Genomic DNA, 14,378 nt, shown 5'->3' with positions numbered 1-14,378 from the left:
GGGTAACAGCTTATAACAGGACGATTTGGCAGAGCACATTTTGATGAAGCTACGGAATAGTCTGGCAGGGAAATGTTGTATACACTGTTGTCTTTCCTTACCTGCACGTGACCAAAACACAGATCTTTAGACTAACATAAGAAAGACAATTACATTTCCTTAATAGTCCGCCTAGTAAAACTTGAAAGAAAGAAGGAAAGACATTTCCTAAATATTTGTTGCTTGACTAAAAACAGACGGTTACACGTCCTAAATAACAATTGAGTTTGACAAGAAATAACAGTAAATAACAATAAATACTGAGCCTAACAAGAAAGGAAGACGGAAAGACAGAATGGCAGAGAGCCAAGCGGAGGCAGTAAAAGACTCAGACAAAGCAATAAAGATGCAGGAAGTGCGAGAGGGAGGACCGGACTAAGCAGGCTGAAGGTCACTGATAGGTCACCTGAGGGGGAAGGGGATTGTTGTGTTGGGGAAGGGGGACATTGAAAACTCGGGAGGTCCAAGTTGGCGGACCCGCGCATGCGTATCAGTGGCCTCACCTAGTCTGGTGATGCGGGTCAGGCCGGAAGAAGGGTCAAGGTCAAAACAAAGGGACGCACAGGGTGGCCTCTCCAGAGCTGAACACAAGAATGTACGTGCGTGTGTGCAGGGTTGCCCATTCCAGCCCTGTGAGCTTGAACAAGCCAGCACCCAGGTATGCTTCTCAGAGTTAGTGAATGGCTGGCGACTTCATCAAGCATGAACGGACAACCTACATCGGCCCTCCACCCTCCATAGTACAAAATACAGAATTGCCCGTGCAGAGACAAGCCTTCCACGTGCTACACTGACGCCTGCCAGGAACCTTCCGCTGGAAGACAACACACGTGTAGGACTTTCCAATCACATCGTGCACTTTTCTCTTTCATTCCTTTTCTTGTGTTAAAATCCACGTTGCAGCAGTTTGTCACTACTAGTACTATCCCAACTCGTGAGAGTGGTGGGCTGTAGAAGCTGCTGGAGAAATAATTTCAGAATGATCACGCTTGTCCGGGGAGAGGGAGGGGAGTACTGCACTCAGTGACCTGTTCCTGGCGGAAACATCCTTTGTGTGTCTTTGTGTCCACGTCAGGGGAAATCCCACTCCCTCACCTAACCCCCTCCCCTCCGCAGTTTGAAAATACTCCCTCGTTAGCTGATGGATGGAGGAGTCTTGATTCTGCAATTCTCCACCTGACATCACCCATAAAACAGACGGTTAGGCACTGCAAACCAGGGTAGTAATTTAACTTAATTGGATATCGATATCGTGCAGCACCATACCCAGATAGGCTGCACGCCCTGTGCTGACCAATAAATAATAAAAAACGCGAAAAGTAAAAGTACCTCGAAAACCAGTGTTGTGCGTTTAACATTGTTGTCTATGGGACGTAACTCTTGTTTTGGTGCATAGTTTCGTAAGAGTTGTTTCCCATGTAAGCAGACTTTTTAAAAATCACTTGAGGTGGAAAAAAGGAGGTGGGGAGGTATTTTATGAGTTTGAGCGCTTCCAAAGATTAGATGAAAGCTATTTATGAAGTGATAAGAAATGTTTGTTTATTTTGTTAGATTTTTTAAAAATAGGAAGGTGGGTGGAGTAGGGTTCGGATAGTGCTGTCCTTCGCAACGGTGTACTGTATTAAAATTGTTTGTAGGACAACGTACTTAGTATGAAAAATAGTGATAAGTACTCACATCAGCACCATTGTTCGTATCGTCTCTCGCATCATCACTGTTTAAGAGAATAAGTTGCGGTTACGATTTGTTTTTCTGACTGGTATCGGGCATATGTGGGCGAGATCGTACGAGATATCCAGATTTTAAGAAAAGAGACTAGGCTGTTCCCAAAGGTGAGGTTGGATATTCATGAAATGAAATAAAAAGTGATGAGAGTTTGAGAAGGACTGATAGAACCGAGTGAGAATGAGGGAGCTGACAGAGAAAGACCTGAGTTTCCGTATGAGGTACAGGCGTTGGTGTCTCCTAGTGAGAATCGTGTCAGTGTACCCCTTTAAGCTGACTAACGATGCTAGTTAAAATTGTGGACTAGCTCGACATAGCAGGGAAGGGTGTGAAAAAGGACTAGCATGGTGGGAAAGGGTGTTAGGAGTAATGCTTACGGAAAAGGTGCGTTTTCAGTGCATCATGAATGAACAACACTGACCACAAGCAGGAGTCTAAGCAGAGACGTTAAAAGGGTTTAACGTCTCTGCACTAAGATACAACGTTTAAGGGAAACTCTGCTGTTTGTCCCCATTCCCCCACCCCCCTCCAACACACTCAAATCCAAACCCCAGACAGCTAGTAGGTGGGACAGTTAGATATTAGAAACCAGACTCTCTGCTTACAAATTAGGTTTTTTAGAACAAAACTCTAAAAAAAAAATGCATGGAAGAAGCTGTAAACATTTCTAGATGTCTTTTCCAGAGAGCATCACACGAACAGTTTGGAGTCTTCCTCACCCATTCCATTTGTTGTAAAACTTCAGCAGCAGTTAAAACCTTACTCTTACTTTTCTTTGGCTACCGAAAGTAAAAAAAATCCCAATCCAGATCTGGTGTGTAAACAGAGCAGAAAGGACAAGAATAATGATGCTCCACTGAGGTAACAGGGTCAAACAAAGATCGACGTGAGCTGTAGCAGGCTGCCATAAAGGGGAGAATACTCTTGGAGTACTCGTGGAGAACCTAAACTGCCTTATTTCCCTTTCACAACAAAAATTGTCTTTTTTTTCTAATTTTTATATGAAACAATTTACCTAGGTTTAAGTTCAATATCAATATTTAGACAGTAATGAAATATCGATAAGAAGTAAATTTTATGTTGTTCGTTGTAACTACGTTTCCTTTTGTACGTATCTAACGGTGCCACCTTTGCTTAATGGCTATTACTTCCGGAGTCAAACTCATTGCAATTGTCCGAGGCGGCCTCACATTTTTTAGTTAAAGGATAGTTCAAAAGCAACAAAAATGCCGCGTATTATGATAAAAGGTGGTGTTTGGCGAAACACTGAGGTGAGTGAATGTAGAGTTATTTATAATCAACAACAGATCTCTCAGTTTTTAGTTATTTGAATGGTCGCTCGCCTTTACCGTAGAACATGTTACATGAAAGTCAGTATCCAAAGAAAGCATTCCTCCTGAAAACCTAAAACCCTTTAATATAACAAAGGGCTGATCCTTCAGACAGGTAGAAAGCGATAAGTTGTGAAATAAAAAGCTGAATAGGCCGGATGTAAGTTATTTTATATCATACTAATGGAACTTACTGATCAGTTATGTGCCATGCAAAGTCGTTTGGAAATGAAATAAGTGGCACGGTTTTAAACAGGCCATTAGATAATACGCTTTTAACTTCCATCTCCAGCCTTCTGAACTGTTGCTCAAAAATATGTAAGGTTTGATTAAGTTCCCTGTTCGGTAGTGGATTTTGCTTATTTCAGCTTACTGACAGCAAGAGTTTTGTTTACGGTGGCTGAGCACTGTGTTGTGAGTTACATGTAAAACAAAAGATCAAAGGTTTGTTTATATGTCATTCCTTATGCCAATCTGAATTGCCTTCTAGGATGAGATTTTGAAAGCGGCTGTTATGAAATATGGCAAGAACCAATGGGCACGAATCGCCTCCCTTCTTCATCGAAAATCTGCTAAGCAGTGCAAAGCAAGATGGTATGTTTGCTACAAGATGTCATGTATTTTCTACTTTAAATCCTGAAACCAGTTTTTTTTTACATTTTAATGGGAAATATTCATTTTGTTGAATTAATAATTTCACAGCAACTTAAGTGATTTCTTTTTTCATGCATGTTTACACACATGAAGATTACCACATAAACAAATGGCTATTTGTGCTACATGGCTTATTTATGCAATTGTGTAAATGCATTTTACCATTAATATGGAGAAAGTTAAATGTCCTATAATTTAACTATACCCTACATTTTCATGATTAAGTCATAAGTTTTATATGTAATAATAAAATCTCATTTTTGATGTACAATTATATCACCCAGAAATATACAGAAACCCTCTACATGACCAAATACATGGAATTGTTTGGTTTACACATAGTCTAAACCATTTTGCATTTTGTTGGGGTTGAAAAGAATGGTGTTCTCAAAGGAATGTTCTTCTCCAGGTTTGAGTGGCTTGATCCAAGTATTAAGAAGACAGAATGGAGTCGGGCTGAAGATGAAAAACTTCTTCATCTTGCCAAGCTGATGCCTACCCAGTGGCGCACTATAGCGCCCATCGTCGGCCGTACAGCAGCACAATGTCTAGAGCGATATGAGCTTCTTTTGTGAGTATTCCGAGTTCTTGTTCATGCTAGTCCTATCTTCTGTAAAATGATGTAAATGCATATTTGAATTATTGTATAAGCATACCTTCATGGTAGAGAACATATAGATTAGATTTCAGTGACAGATGTTGGAGCAAGAGGATTCCAACTTACCTATATGTCGTAGAGCATCATAAGGAAAATACTGCTGTGTAATAGCTTGATTGTTCCTTGAACTGGGGTATGTTTGCTTTACAGGGATAAAGCTCAAAACAGAGAAACTGATGCAGAGGATGACCCACGCAAGCTCAAGCCTGGCGAAATTGATCCAAACCCTGAGACCAAACCAGCACGACCTGATCCTGTGGACATGGATGAAGATGGTATGTCTTTAGACATGTGATTGAATTTTTGTATTGGAATACTCCCTGCTTGTTTTGTTTACTATATACTGTGTTTTATTTTTTTTGTTTTGGATTTTGTAAAACTAGTATTATTTTTGGTGATTCTAACATTCATCCTTTCTTTAGTAAAATATCATATATGTGCCTTTATATGTTTTTACGGCAAAACTAAAAATAATGTAAGTTCACTTGCGAAGTGCAGTCAATGAAAATTGCCTGTGGAAAGTAATCATCACCTTATCCTGTTTCAGAACTCGAAATGCTGTCTGAAGCTCGTGCTCGTCTAGCAAACACTCAAGGCAAAAAAGCAAAGCGCAAGGCTCGTGAAAAACAGCTAGAAGAAGCAAGGTGAGAATTCACTTGAAATTTTATCCCAGTTAATAAATTGTGTTTGGGAAACAATTAAGTTCTTATAGAGAGAGAAGAATTGTGGGATTGAGGAGGGGCATGTGCGTGATGCAAGTTCTGCCTATCTTAGCCTACAAAGAAGGAACAGTTCCTCGAAGGCTGATTCTTTAGACAAGCCACTTAAGTATGATGCTAACTTAAAGGGGTAAATCCACATATAAGTCATACAGTTTCCAAAAGGCAATGCTGCTGTAACAAAAACAATTTTTTGCAATGACTAATTTCTTTGGGAAACTGCTTGCAGGCGCCTGGCAGCACTGCAGAAGCGGCGAGAGCTGAGAGCTGCAGGAATTGAGTGAGTCCAGAAAATTATAAAGTTGTCTGTGATATAGTCAGATCAGTTACCTCATCTCAATAAACGAAGAATTGGGTATGCAGGCTTATGTGCATGGACAGAGGCATAAAATGTTAAAATATATATAACCCAAATTAAAAGACCTTAGCAGTTTACATTTTGTTAAGTCATGGTTAAGTCACCACAAGGCAATTATAGTTAAAATTATTTTGCAGAGTTCGGCAAAAAAAAGAAAGAGAAAGAGGGGAGTGGACTACAATGCAGAAATTCCATTTGAAAAGAAACCAGCTCCTGGTAACCATGTTTGCTTTGTGAATCTAACAGCCAACTTACTTTAGGTTGAACATGTCTGTGAGCAGTTTAGAATTAAAAGCAAAATGAGTTTAACACCTAGGTGTATTTGGTCACCAAAGATATTGATCTTGAAGCATAAAGAACTGACTTGGAGTGATTAAGTATCTTAATAATTTTCTTCTACAGCAATATTATAAACTAATATTTTATCACATTACCATTATATTGTCGATAATAGAGGATGGAGGACACAAAAGAGATATAGTGATCTCAGTAAGGATTTTAGCAGTTGTCCTCCATGGATCTCTAGCATGCTATGATTGTCTTATTCTTGTTCTGCAGGATTCTATGACACTTCACAAGAGACATATAATCCTCTGGACCCAAATTACAAGCGCCTCAGACAGCAAAATCTAGATGGAGAGCGACGTTCTGATAAAGAAGAGGTATGTGCTGGGGGTTAGCCTTTGTTTGAATTCAGAATGCCTGATTTAAGATGTGACTTGCCAGTTTAAAAATGTGTTAAAGCTATAATTCACTGGTATTGTGCATAAATATAAAACAGTTTTAAAGGTCTCTTGGGTTGAGATTTGTTGTCAGATTATATGGTTGAGCTGTACAAAACATTATTTCTCCAAATTTAAGTGAATAGCACCCCTCTGAGTGGATAGTTGAGTTAATTAGGCATATCTGTGGCTATTTGGGGTTTACAGGTTTGACTCTTTTCAGTTCATGAAATTTGTCTTTCAAGAGCAGAGATGTCATTCATTCAAATTTTGAGAAATAGCATTTTATTCAGAGCTGAACCGAGCATTGGAAAAATAAAAATGCACCTCATTTAACCAATCTTTTCTGTGGCAGGTAATGTGCACCGGTTGTCATATTTGTATATGATTGTGATGAATAAGAGATGGCTTAAGCCAATTCATTTTCCACCCTGAGTCAAGTATTACCAAACACTTTCAGTCCCATGTGATTGCTTGTTTCAGAGAGATCGACACAAGGACAAGCAGAAGCAGAAAAAGAGAAAAGAGAATGATTTGCCTGGTGCTATTGCTGCACAAACAAAGTGAGCTTTTATATTCATTTTCTCTTCTGTAGATTCATAGTTTGCCTTAAGTTTTAAAGAGTAACAATAGTCACTACTACTTTTCGATAAAATAACCTACTTAGATAAGATCGGGTGTGTCAAGGTGGTTACCATATATCACATCAGCTGCTTTCTTTCTTTAATTATAATGTATGTAATATTATGCAGTTATAATGTATTGTACATGATAGCATGTTTTCTCATTTGGTTCCACAGCTTTCAAGAGCCTGCAAAAAAAAGAAGCAAACTGGTGTTGCCAGCCCCACAGATCTCTGATGGTGAACTAGAAGAGGTCAAGTCAACAGATGTTTTCTTATGTCAATAGAAATTTTTCTTTAGGAAAGGGGGATTTAGTAATGATGCTTTTAAGCTGGCATCCATTATGACTGCCTCCCATTTCCATCCAAAGTCACAATTTGTGAGCATTTTTTGAAGTGTTGTGTTCTTAATCACTCATGTTTTATAAACTTACTTCCCTTTGGATTAATGTTGATTAGAACACTTGCCATCCATATGACCTCATCAAACAGTATTTCTTTGTGGACTTATGTGGTTGCATAAAGAAGGAAAAAGAATACAGCAATGTAAAAATACAAGTGACCTTTAGTTGTTTGTAAATTGAGCTTCATAGAGGTCTTTGCTGGAATGTTTGGTGTGCATTCATGTTCAAGGATTAATATTTTTGTCTTGTACAGGTGGTGAAACTTGGGTTGGCCAGTGAGTATGCTCGTCAACAGGTGGAGGAAGCTGGTCGAGAGGACTCTGCAGCCAAGGGTCTGTTGCAGGACTACAGTTCCACGACAAATGTGGCTGGCCTGCGCACACCCCGTACTCCAGCTACGCATGACAGTATTTTGCAGGTGGGAAATTCTGTTTACTACAACTCTGTAGACAAATCTTTTTGAGTTTGATTGTAACGATATGTTTAGACAGATGAATTTCGGGCACTGTTTTGTGAGTGTAAGCAAGTAAAATTCATTTGTCTACACAGAGAGGAGGGGGCAGAGTACATGGGTTCAGAAGCAGACATTTGTTTGCAGTTAGTGGTTGTACCTTGCAGCACCAGAGCATCACATGGAAAGAAAAGGATGCAGCAGTTTAAAGATAGTGCTTCTATTTTAAGTCATAAATTGGACTTGACTGTTGGTCGTTCTTTAAGTGCTTTAACTGCTGACTTCTGCTGCGTATTGGGAAATTTGTTTTGGATTTATAAAAAGTTTGACTTTTGAGATGTCTGTCATGTTTTTAAACTGGAACTTAAAATGTTCTCTATACAACTACCCTACTGAAGATATTTCATTGACACTGTGCTGTACAGTTTCTGCAGCTTTTGTGAATTTGTAAGTGTAGCACTTTTTTCTTCAAGGGGAATTGCAGTTCTAATTTTATCATGTTCTGATGATAAAAAAGTTAGCTTAAACCCCTGCTGGTCTCCAGGAGGCACAGAACATCATGGCTTTGACAAATGTCGACACACCACTCAAGGGAGGCTTGAACACACCCTTGCATGACAGTGACTTCAGTGGCACAACACCTCGACCTCACACTGTACAAACACCCAACACAGTCTTAGGAACGCCATTTCGCACACCTGCTGGAGGAGATGCAGCTGCCGGAGGTATTGCTAAGTGAACCACTTTCTTACTGTATTTCTTGCAGATTCTCATTGTCTGCCAATTATATTTTGTGTAAATTGTAAAAGAAGTTATCTAGGCAAAAGCCCTGCTTGAAATATACTTTTTGAAGAGGAAAAGGAGGAAGATATTTATAGACAGGCTTAAAATAGTAACACACCATGGGACCTCATTATCTCAAGTTAGTTTGCTGGTATTTTTTTTGCTTGCCCGAGCTACAAAATTTCCTTGAGTTAATCAAGTGATGCACTAATCTTTTAAAACTTGCAGAGAGTATCCCAAAATGGTTTGGTGCTGATTAAGTGTCATCACATGAACAAATCTACATCTTCATATGTGCATACTACTACTACTATTACTATGTGCATAACCAGGGTACAAATGTATACATCTATATATACCAATGTATGTCTCACAAATTGTTGTCAGCCTCATGAAATTATGGTGTTTTTATGTGTATGATGGATGTATGCAATTTAAAAGAGTATATGTTTGTGAGGTTTTGTCTAGATACTTTATAAACAATGTAATGAAAATATCAGAAATGAATACTGAATAGGTTTGACTCCACGTGGAGCATTGACACCACTCAATCGACCTGGCACAGATGCCAGTGGTGCAGCAACCCCCAGCCAGACACCTCTGCGAGACAAGCTGAACATAAACACAGTGGATGAAGATGCCACAATGCAGGGCAAATTCTATCAGGTTGGTCAGAGGTTTTTTTTCTTTTTCTTTCAAAGTCGCATCAGATACTGTTGAGGAGTTTTATAATAATTTGTAATGCCTTTGTCCCTGACATTAAATTTAATGCAAAGTTTTCACTGCTGCTAAGTAGTTTGGTTTTGTTTTTTTTTTTGGGGGGGGGAGGGGTATTCACTGGAGGTATTTTTCATGACAAGAATAGCTTTGAACATTTGTCATTATAAAGGAGAGGTGCATATAATGTCTTTCATAAGTTTAGATTTAGTGAATAAATGTGTGAATACCCACAGGTCATGATACTGGCTTCAGCAGGATGGTCAGATTGACTGTATCAATACAACACATTGCTGTTTTATTTGGTAAATGAAGGCAAAGAAAGCTTGGCAATTTAGATCACACTGTCACATTTAGTGAGCCAACTAACACTACCTCTCATCAGTTTCTGAATTCTTGTAACTCAGTCACTAAGCAGTGATGAGATAAAGCTTGTTCTGGAATGCATGAAAATACCCTTTTGAATTTTTTTGTAAAAAAGCTAAATTAGTAAGATAAGAGGACAAAACAGGGAAGAAATGTATAAAATCATTAGAATTTAACTGTTCCTAAAGTGAACCTTTTTGAAAGTGCACCTTTTGGTAAATCTAAACATACTGAGGCAAAGCTTCTTTTACCTTTCATGTACTTAATACTTGTATAAAAAATATAATAGCACATCGCACTTGTATAAGAGAGAGAGATACAGTGTAGGCACAGACAATCAACATTTATGCATGGAAGAGGTCTAATGAGTTAAATGTTATCTATTAACAGAATAGCCTGAAGATGGGGCTGTCCTCTCTGCCAGCTCCCAAAAATGACTACGAGATTGTGGTGCCCGAAGATGAGATAGGGGCAGAAGGTGCTTCCATGGAGACAGATCATCTTGAAGACCAGGCAGATATTGACGCCAAACACCAGGCAGAGCTGGAGAAGCATCATCAAGAGGAAATGCGGCGCCGATCGCAGGCTGTGCAGCGAGACCTGCCACGACCTACGGAAATTAACCCAGCCATGCTTCGCCCAATGGGCCCCAATGATCCTCCACTCACAGACCTTCAGAGGGTAAAAGCAACTGAAAAAAAAAACTTGTCATCAAGCATAGTGTCACTGTCGTCATTATTATTTCCAAATCTTAGAGAAGTAACTTTTAGATTTTTTTTCGCCCCAAAATTAAACATTCAGCCACAGATTTAAAGATGTAAATAGGTGGAAGTAATAAGTCTGTTAAAGTGAACATGTTGATAGATCTAATAAAGTTTTTTAAGTTGAACATTTCTCACCTCTTCACCATGGGTTGACACAAAAGTTCCAATTTTTTGTGAGGAATCGTTATTGGCAGAGGGAAGAAACTAGCATGTATATTATGGTCTGAGTGTTTTTACCATCGTCAGATTAGTGTTGTCAGAATAAAAATCAATCCTTGGGAGAGGTTGGAAGAGATTTATTGTAAGCAATAGGTGTGTGAAAAATAGACCTGTTCATTTACTTTGGCAATTACTTGAAACATGGTAAGTGTATGCATGAATAAAAAAAAGAAATGGTCAACAGTTTGTAGAGGAGATGTTAGTGTTTGATCTCAGTTTGGACAGGAGAGGTTAGCCTTTGTTAAATCTCTGTTTAGGCAGAAGAGCTGATTAAAGAGGAGATGTTGACCATGTTGCACTTTGATGCTGTGCATTCACCCACCCTGCAGCAGATGGGCCTCGCACCCGGGATGAAAAAGCCTCCAGGCCAAAAAAGTATAATAAACCAGGCTCAACACTTGGCCTTCCTGGAGCAGCATCCATTTGTCAAGCATAAGGATGAAGACCTTCAGAAGGTAGGCAGTATGTATGTGTATACAATATACTGTGTATGTACCGAAAAACATTGACACATATGCTTGATTCTAAACTTGGATGATGAAGGACATCTCTTTCGTCTTGTTTTTACACTTGATTGACAGGTGATGAAGTACTTTCTCATTGTAGAGTGTTGTGGTTGTAGTCTTTTAAAGTGATGTAGGGTACATCTGATGCTTTATCATTTGCTTTGCTGAGAAAATCATTGCTTACTAATCTGTCCTAGCTTTGGTGATCTATGAAGGCAAATGTTATAAATACTGAAGTGATTTTGCATGCATACAATGCTTTACCAGTGAAAAGCAACACATGATAGGGGTGGATTACTTTAGTCTGCAGAAGATATTTTACATTTTTCTTCTTTGTGCGATAATTGACACTTTGGCCACTTTGATTTGTCACCAAGGCTCGAGAGATGATCCAGGCAGAGATGAAGGTGGTTAAGGAGGGTATGGGTCATGGTGACCTCTCTCAGGAGGCATTCTGCCAGGTGTGGGATGAGTGCTATGCCCAAGTTCTCTTTCTTCCCACACAAAACCGCTACATCCGTGCCTCTCTGGCCAGCAAAAAAGACCGTATTCAGTCTCTTGACAAGCGCCTGGAGGTAAGTTGGACAGGAAGGTGGTGGTTGTTAACCCTCTTAATATTTCTGCACAGGAATAAAATGAATAAAAGTTATTTCCACCAAATATACTAGGGTTTGTTGCTGTATCTGGGGTCAAATCAGGTTACAGCGAGTAACACTTAGGATTAAGGGTTTTGCAGTTTTGACTCAAGGTAATGCTTGGTGATAATACCAAAGAGGTTAACAGATGAGGTTTTTATTATTGGAAACTTAACCAGTAGCTTTGGCTAACAGCAGTAGTCTTAAGGCAGATGACTTTAGGAACTTGAAAACAAAAGATTGAAGGCTCTTGCAGCGGAAGTAGAAGTCCATGCCTTCCTCCAGGCAGAATGAATTTTCATGAGATGGTTGTTAGAGCATCATAGTCTTGCTGTTGTAATGGAAAATTTTGAAAGGCGTTTATAATTGTCTGCCTATTCCATTTTCAAATATAAAGAGTTTTCTTTACATTTTTGAACATAGTTTTGCTTAAAAGCAATATTTGCATATAATTTTGTCATCAAGTGTGCAATTTTATCTGAAAATGCTTCTTGCAGAACAATCGAAACCACATGACAAGGGATGCAAAGCATGCAGCAAAGCTTGAAAAGAAATTGAAAATTCTTCTTGGTGGCTATCAGGTAAGCAGAGCTCACTAAATTTGTTTCTGGAATAGGGAACACCCTTGACACAAGGGCCAGGACAGGATGAAGTCTGCAGTAGTCTCCCCTTACTGAAGACTGCTTGCTTTGTAGATAATCGCTACTGGAATAAGTCTCTGGGGAACTAGACTGAGTGCAATGTACATTAATTATTACTGCTGGAATAATTTTTGTTTATTCTGACAGTCACGAGCGCAGGGTTTAATGAAGCAGCTGAATGATCTGTCAGACCAGCTAGAACAGACATACCTGGAGTTAAAGACCTTTGAAGACTTGCGCCAGCATGAAATAGGTGCTATTCCAAAGCGCATGGAGGTGAGCAGGCGTCGTTTAACTATAGTAATCATTTGCAGGATTTGGATTTTTTGGTTTTGTTTTGATTTTTAGGGGGTGGAGAAATTCTGTTCAAAATAGAATTGGAGTTTACAATTAATAGCTTTTCTAAACTCAGAATATATTGACTGCTGAGGCTGGAATGGGGGTTGAGAGGGATTAAGGACCATTTGATAAAATGTTTTCAAAATTGTTGTCCACAAGTAGTTGCTGTCCACAGCTCTGGCTTTCCAATTCAACAAAAGACATTAACTCCATCCTGGTGTCATATAGAAATATATATTTTAAAATAACTATAGATATTTATTCCACTTTTAAATACATTGATTCCTTCCGAAGAACTGTCATTGATTGCTGATGAGAAAAAAAATCGAAATGACTTAAGCCCAGCAGTGGATCAGCAGCAAATGGTCACTCATTTTAATATAAAAAAAGATGAAAGATTTAATATCTCCACGAAGTGTAGCAAGTATCAGCAGCAAAAGATTACTCTGTTGAAAATTTCTTTCTTTCTTTTTTTTTTTTAATAACACAGTCCTTGAAGGAAGATGTACAAAGACAAATGGAAAGAGAGCGAGAACTTCAGAAGCGCTACGGAGAACTACAGCACAAACGAGACATAAGCTACAGATGAGAACCTGTGGCTGGAGAAATGATAAAGCTTGTTTTTGACTCACACTGTGCAGAAAATGTAGCTAGGTGATGCCATCACTGATACATAGTGCATAGTCTAATTTCTGCCTACTAACTTCAACATCATTGGTTGCTATGTGTCATGCTTGCATTCAAGGATTTTTATGTTCATGCTTATACTGGAACAGTTTGGTGTTTAGATTTTTTTTTTTGTACTTGAAGATCCATCACCAGAAGATTCATCACGAATGATTTGTGCACAGCTTGACCATGGCGACTTAGACAATCTGTCATAACTCGAGCAGCTTCTCTGTCATTCCTCTCATTCTAGTCCCTGGTGTCTAGGTAGAGTAGATTTCCAGGTAAACATTCACCTTTAAACATTCACTTGTTCTTTCATTCATTCTGTTGCAAGGCATCACTTTCCCACAGTACGCTGCATTCAGGAGTTGCTTAGTAGAGCGTACAGTGTGTGGGAAGGCAGCGTGCAGATTTGTGACTTCTTTACAAAGATAAAGATGAGCTGTGTCTGTACTTGCTTTCCATAGGGATTAGAAGCTTTTAAGTATGGTCAAGAGGTTTTGTGTTTACAGATTATGAAGTTTGATGAAATAAAATCAGAATGGAACATAGGCTTTGTTATTTTAATATACTTGTTTGTCTTGATAAATAATCGCCCTTCAATTACTTATCTAACCTACATTTTTTAGACACTTGTCTTGCACATGCTCACAGTGTGAAACATAAATATGTATGTGTGCATGCAGCACTGATATATTTGTGTGTGTGTGTGTGAATCTCACTTTAGTCTACAGCACACTCGGCACCAATAAATTGTTTATGAAGCAACATTTTGGCTAATTGCTAAGCAACTTTTACACAGAAAATGCAAAGTTGAGCTGTATGTGACAGCAGAACTATAGAACCAACCGCCTGTCCTGCTATCGCCTAGAATTTGTATTGCCCATGAGCTGCTGCACATCATACAATGCTGCATTGAATTACCTCGCCTTTGCTGCCAGTGTAAAACTTCTGTAATCCCCGCGAGCTCATTCAGCCTTTCATAATATGCCGCAGTCATATCAGCCCTGCGAGCTGAACCCAGCAAATTTAGGACAAGTCCATGAAAGACTGTTC

At 39.0% G+C, this 14,378-nt stretch overlaps 1 protein-coding gene across 1 annotated transcript; it reads left to right on the top strand.

Annotated features, from left to right (window-relative positions):
- The first annotated feature begins 2,884 nt into the window (after positions 1-2,884).
- On the top strand, positions 2,885-13,871 carry LOC112566401 (cell division cycle 5-like protein). Its single transcript, XM_025242570.1, has 19 exons — positions 2,885-3,035; positions 3,586-3,689; positions 4,159-4,320; positions 4,558-4,682; positions 4,955-5,051; positions 5,356-5,406; positions 5,624-5,700; positions 6,043-6,146; positions 6,690-6,769; positions 7,007-7,082; positions 7,486-7,650; positions 8,228-8,408; positions 8,984-9,132; positions 9,940-10,230; positions 10,790-10,987; positions 11,416-11,613; positions 12,171-12,254; positions 12,462-12,590; positions 13,144-13,871. Exons 1-19 carry the CDS (start codon positions 2,991-2,993, stop codon positions 13,240-13,242), a joined length of 2,415 nt encoding a protein of 804 aa, XP_025098355.1. The 5' UTR covers positions 2,885-2,990; the 3' UTR covers positions 13,243-13,871.
- The last annotated feature ends 507 nt before the right edge of the window (positions 13,872-14,378 follow it).

The sequence above is a fragment of the Pomacea canaliculata genome, linkage group LG6 (assembly GCF_003073045.1).
Source record: "Pomacea canaliculata isolate SZHN2017 linkage group LG6, ASM307304v1, whole genome shotgun sequence".
In the NCBI taxonomy this organism is placed as follows: Eukaryota; Metazoa; Mollusca; class Gastropoda; order Architaenioglossa; family Ampullariidae; genus Pomacea; species Pomacea canaliculata.
Note: the sequence above shows the minus strand (reverse complement) of the source record. Positions and strands in the feature narration are given on the sequence as shown.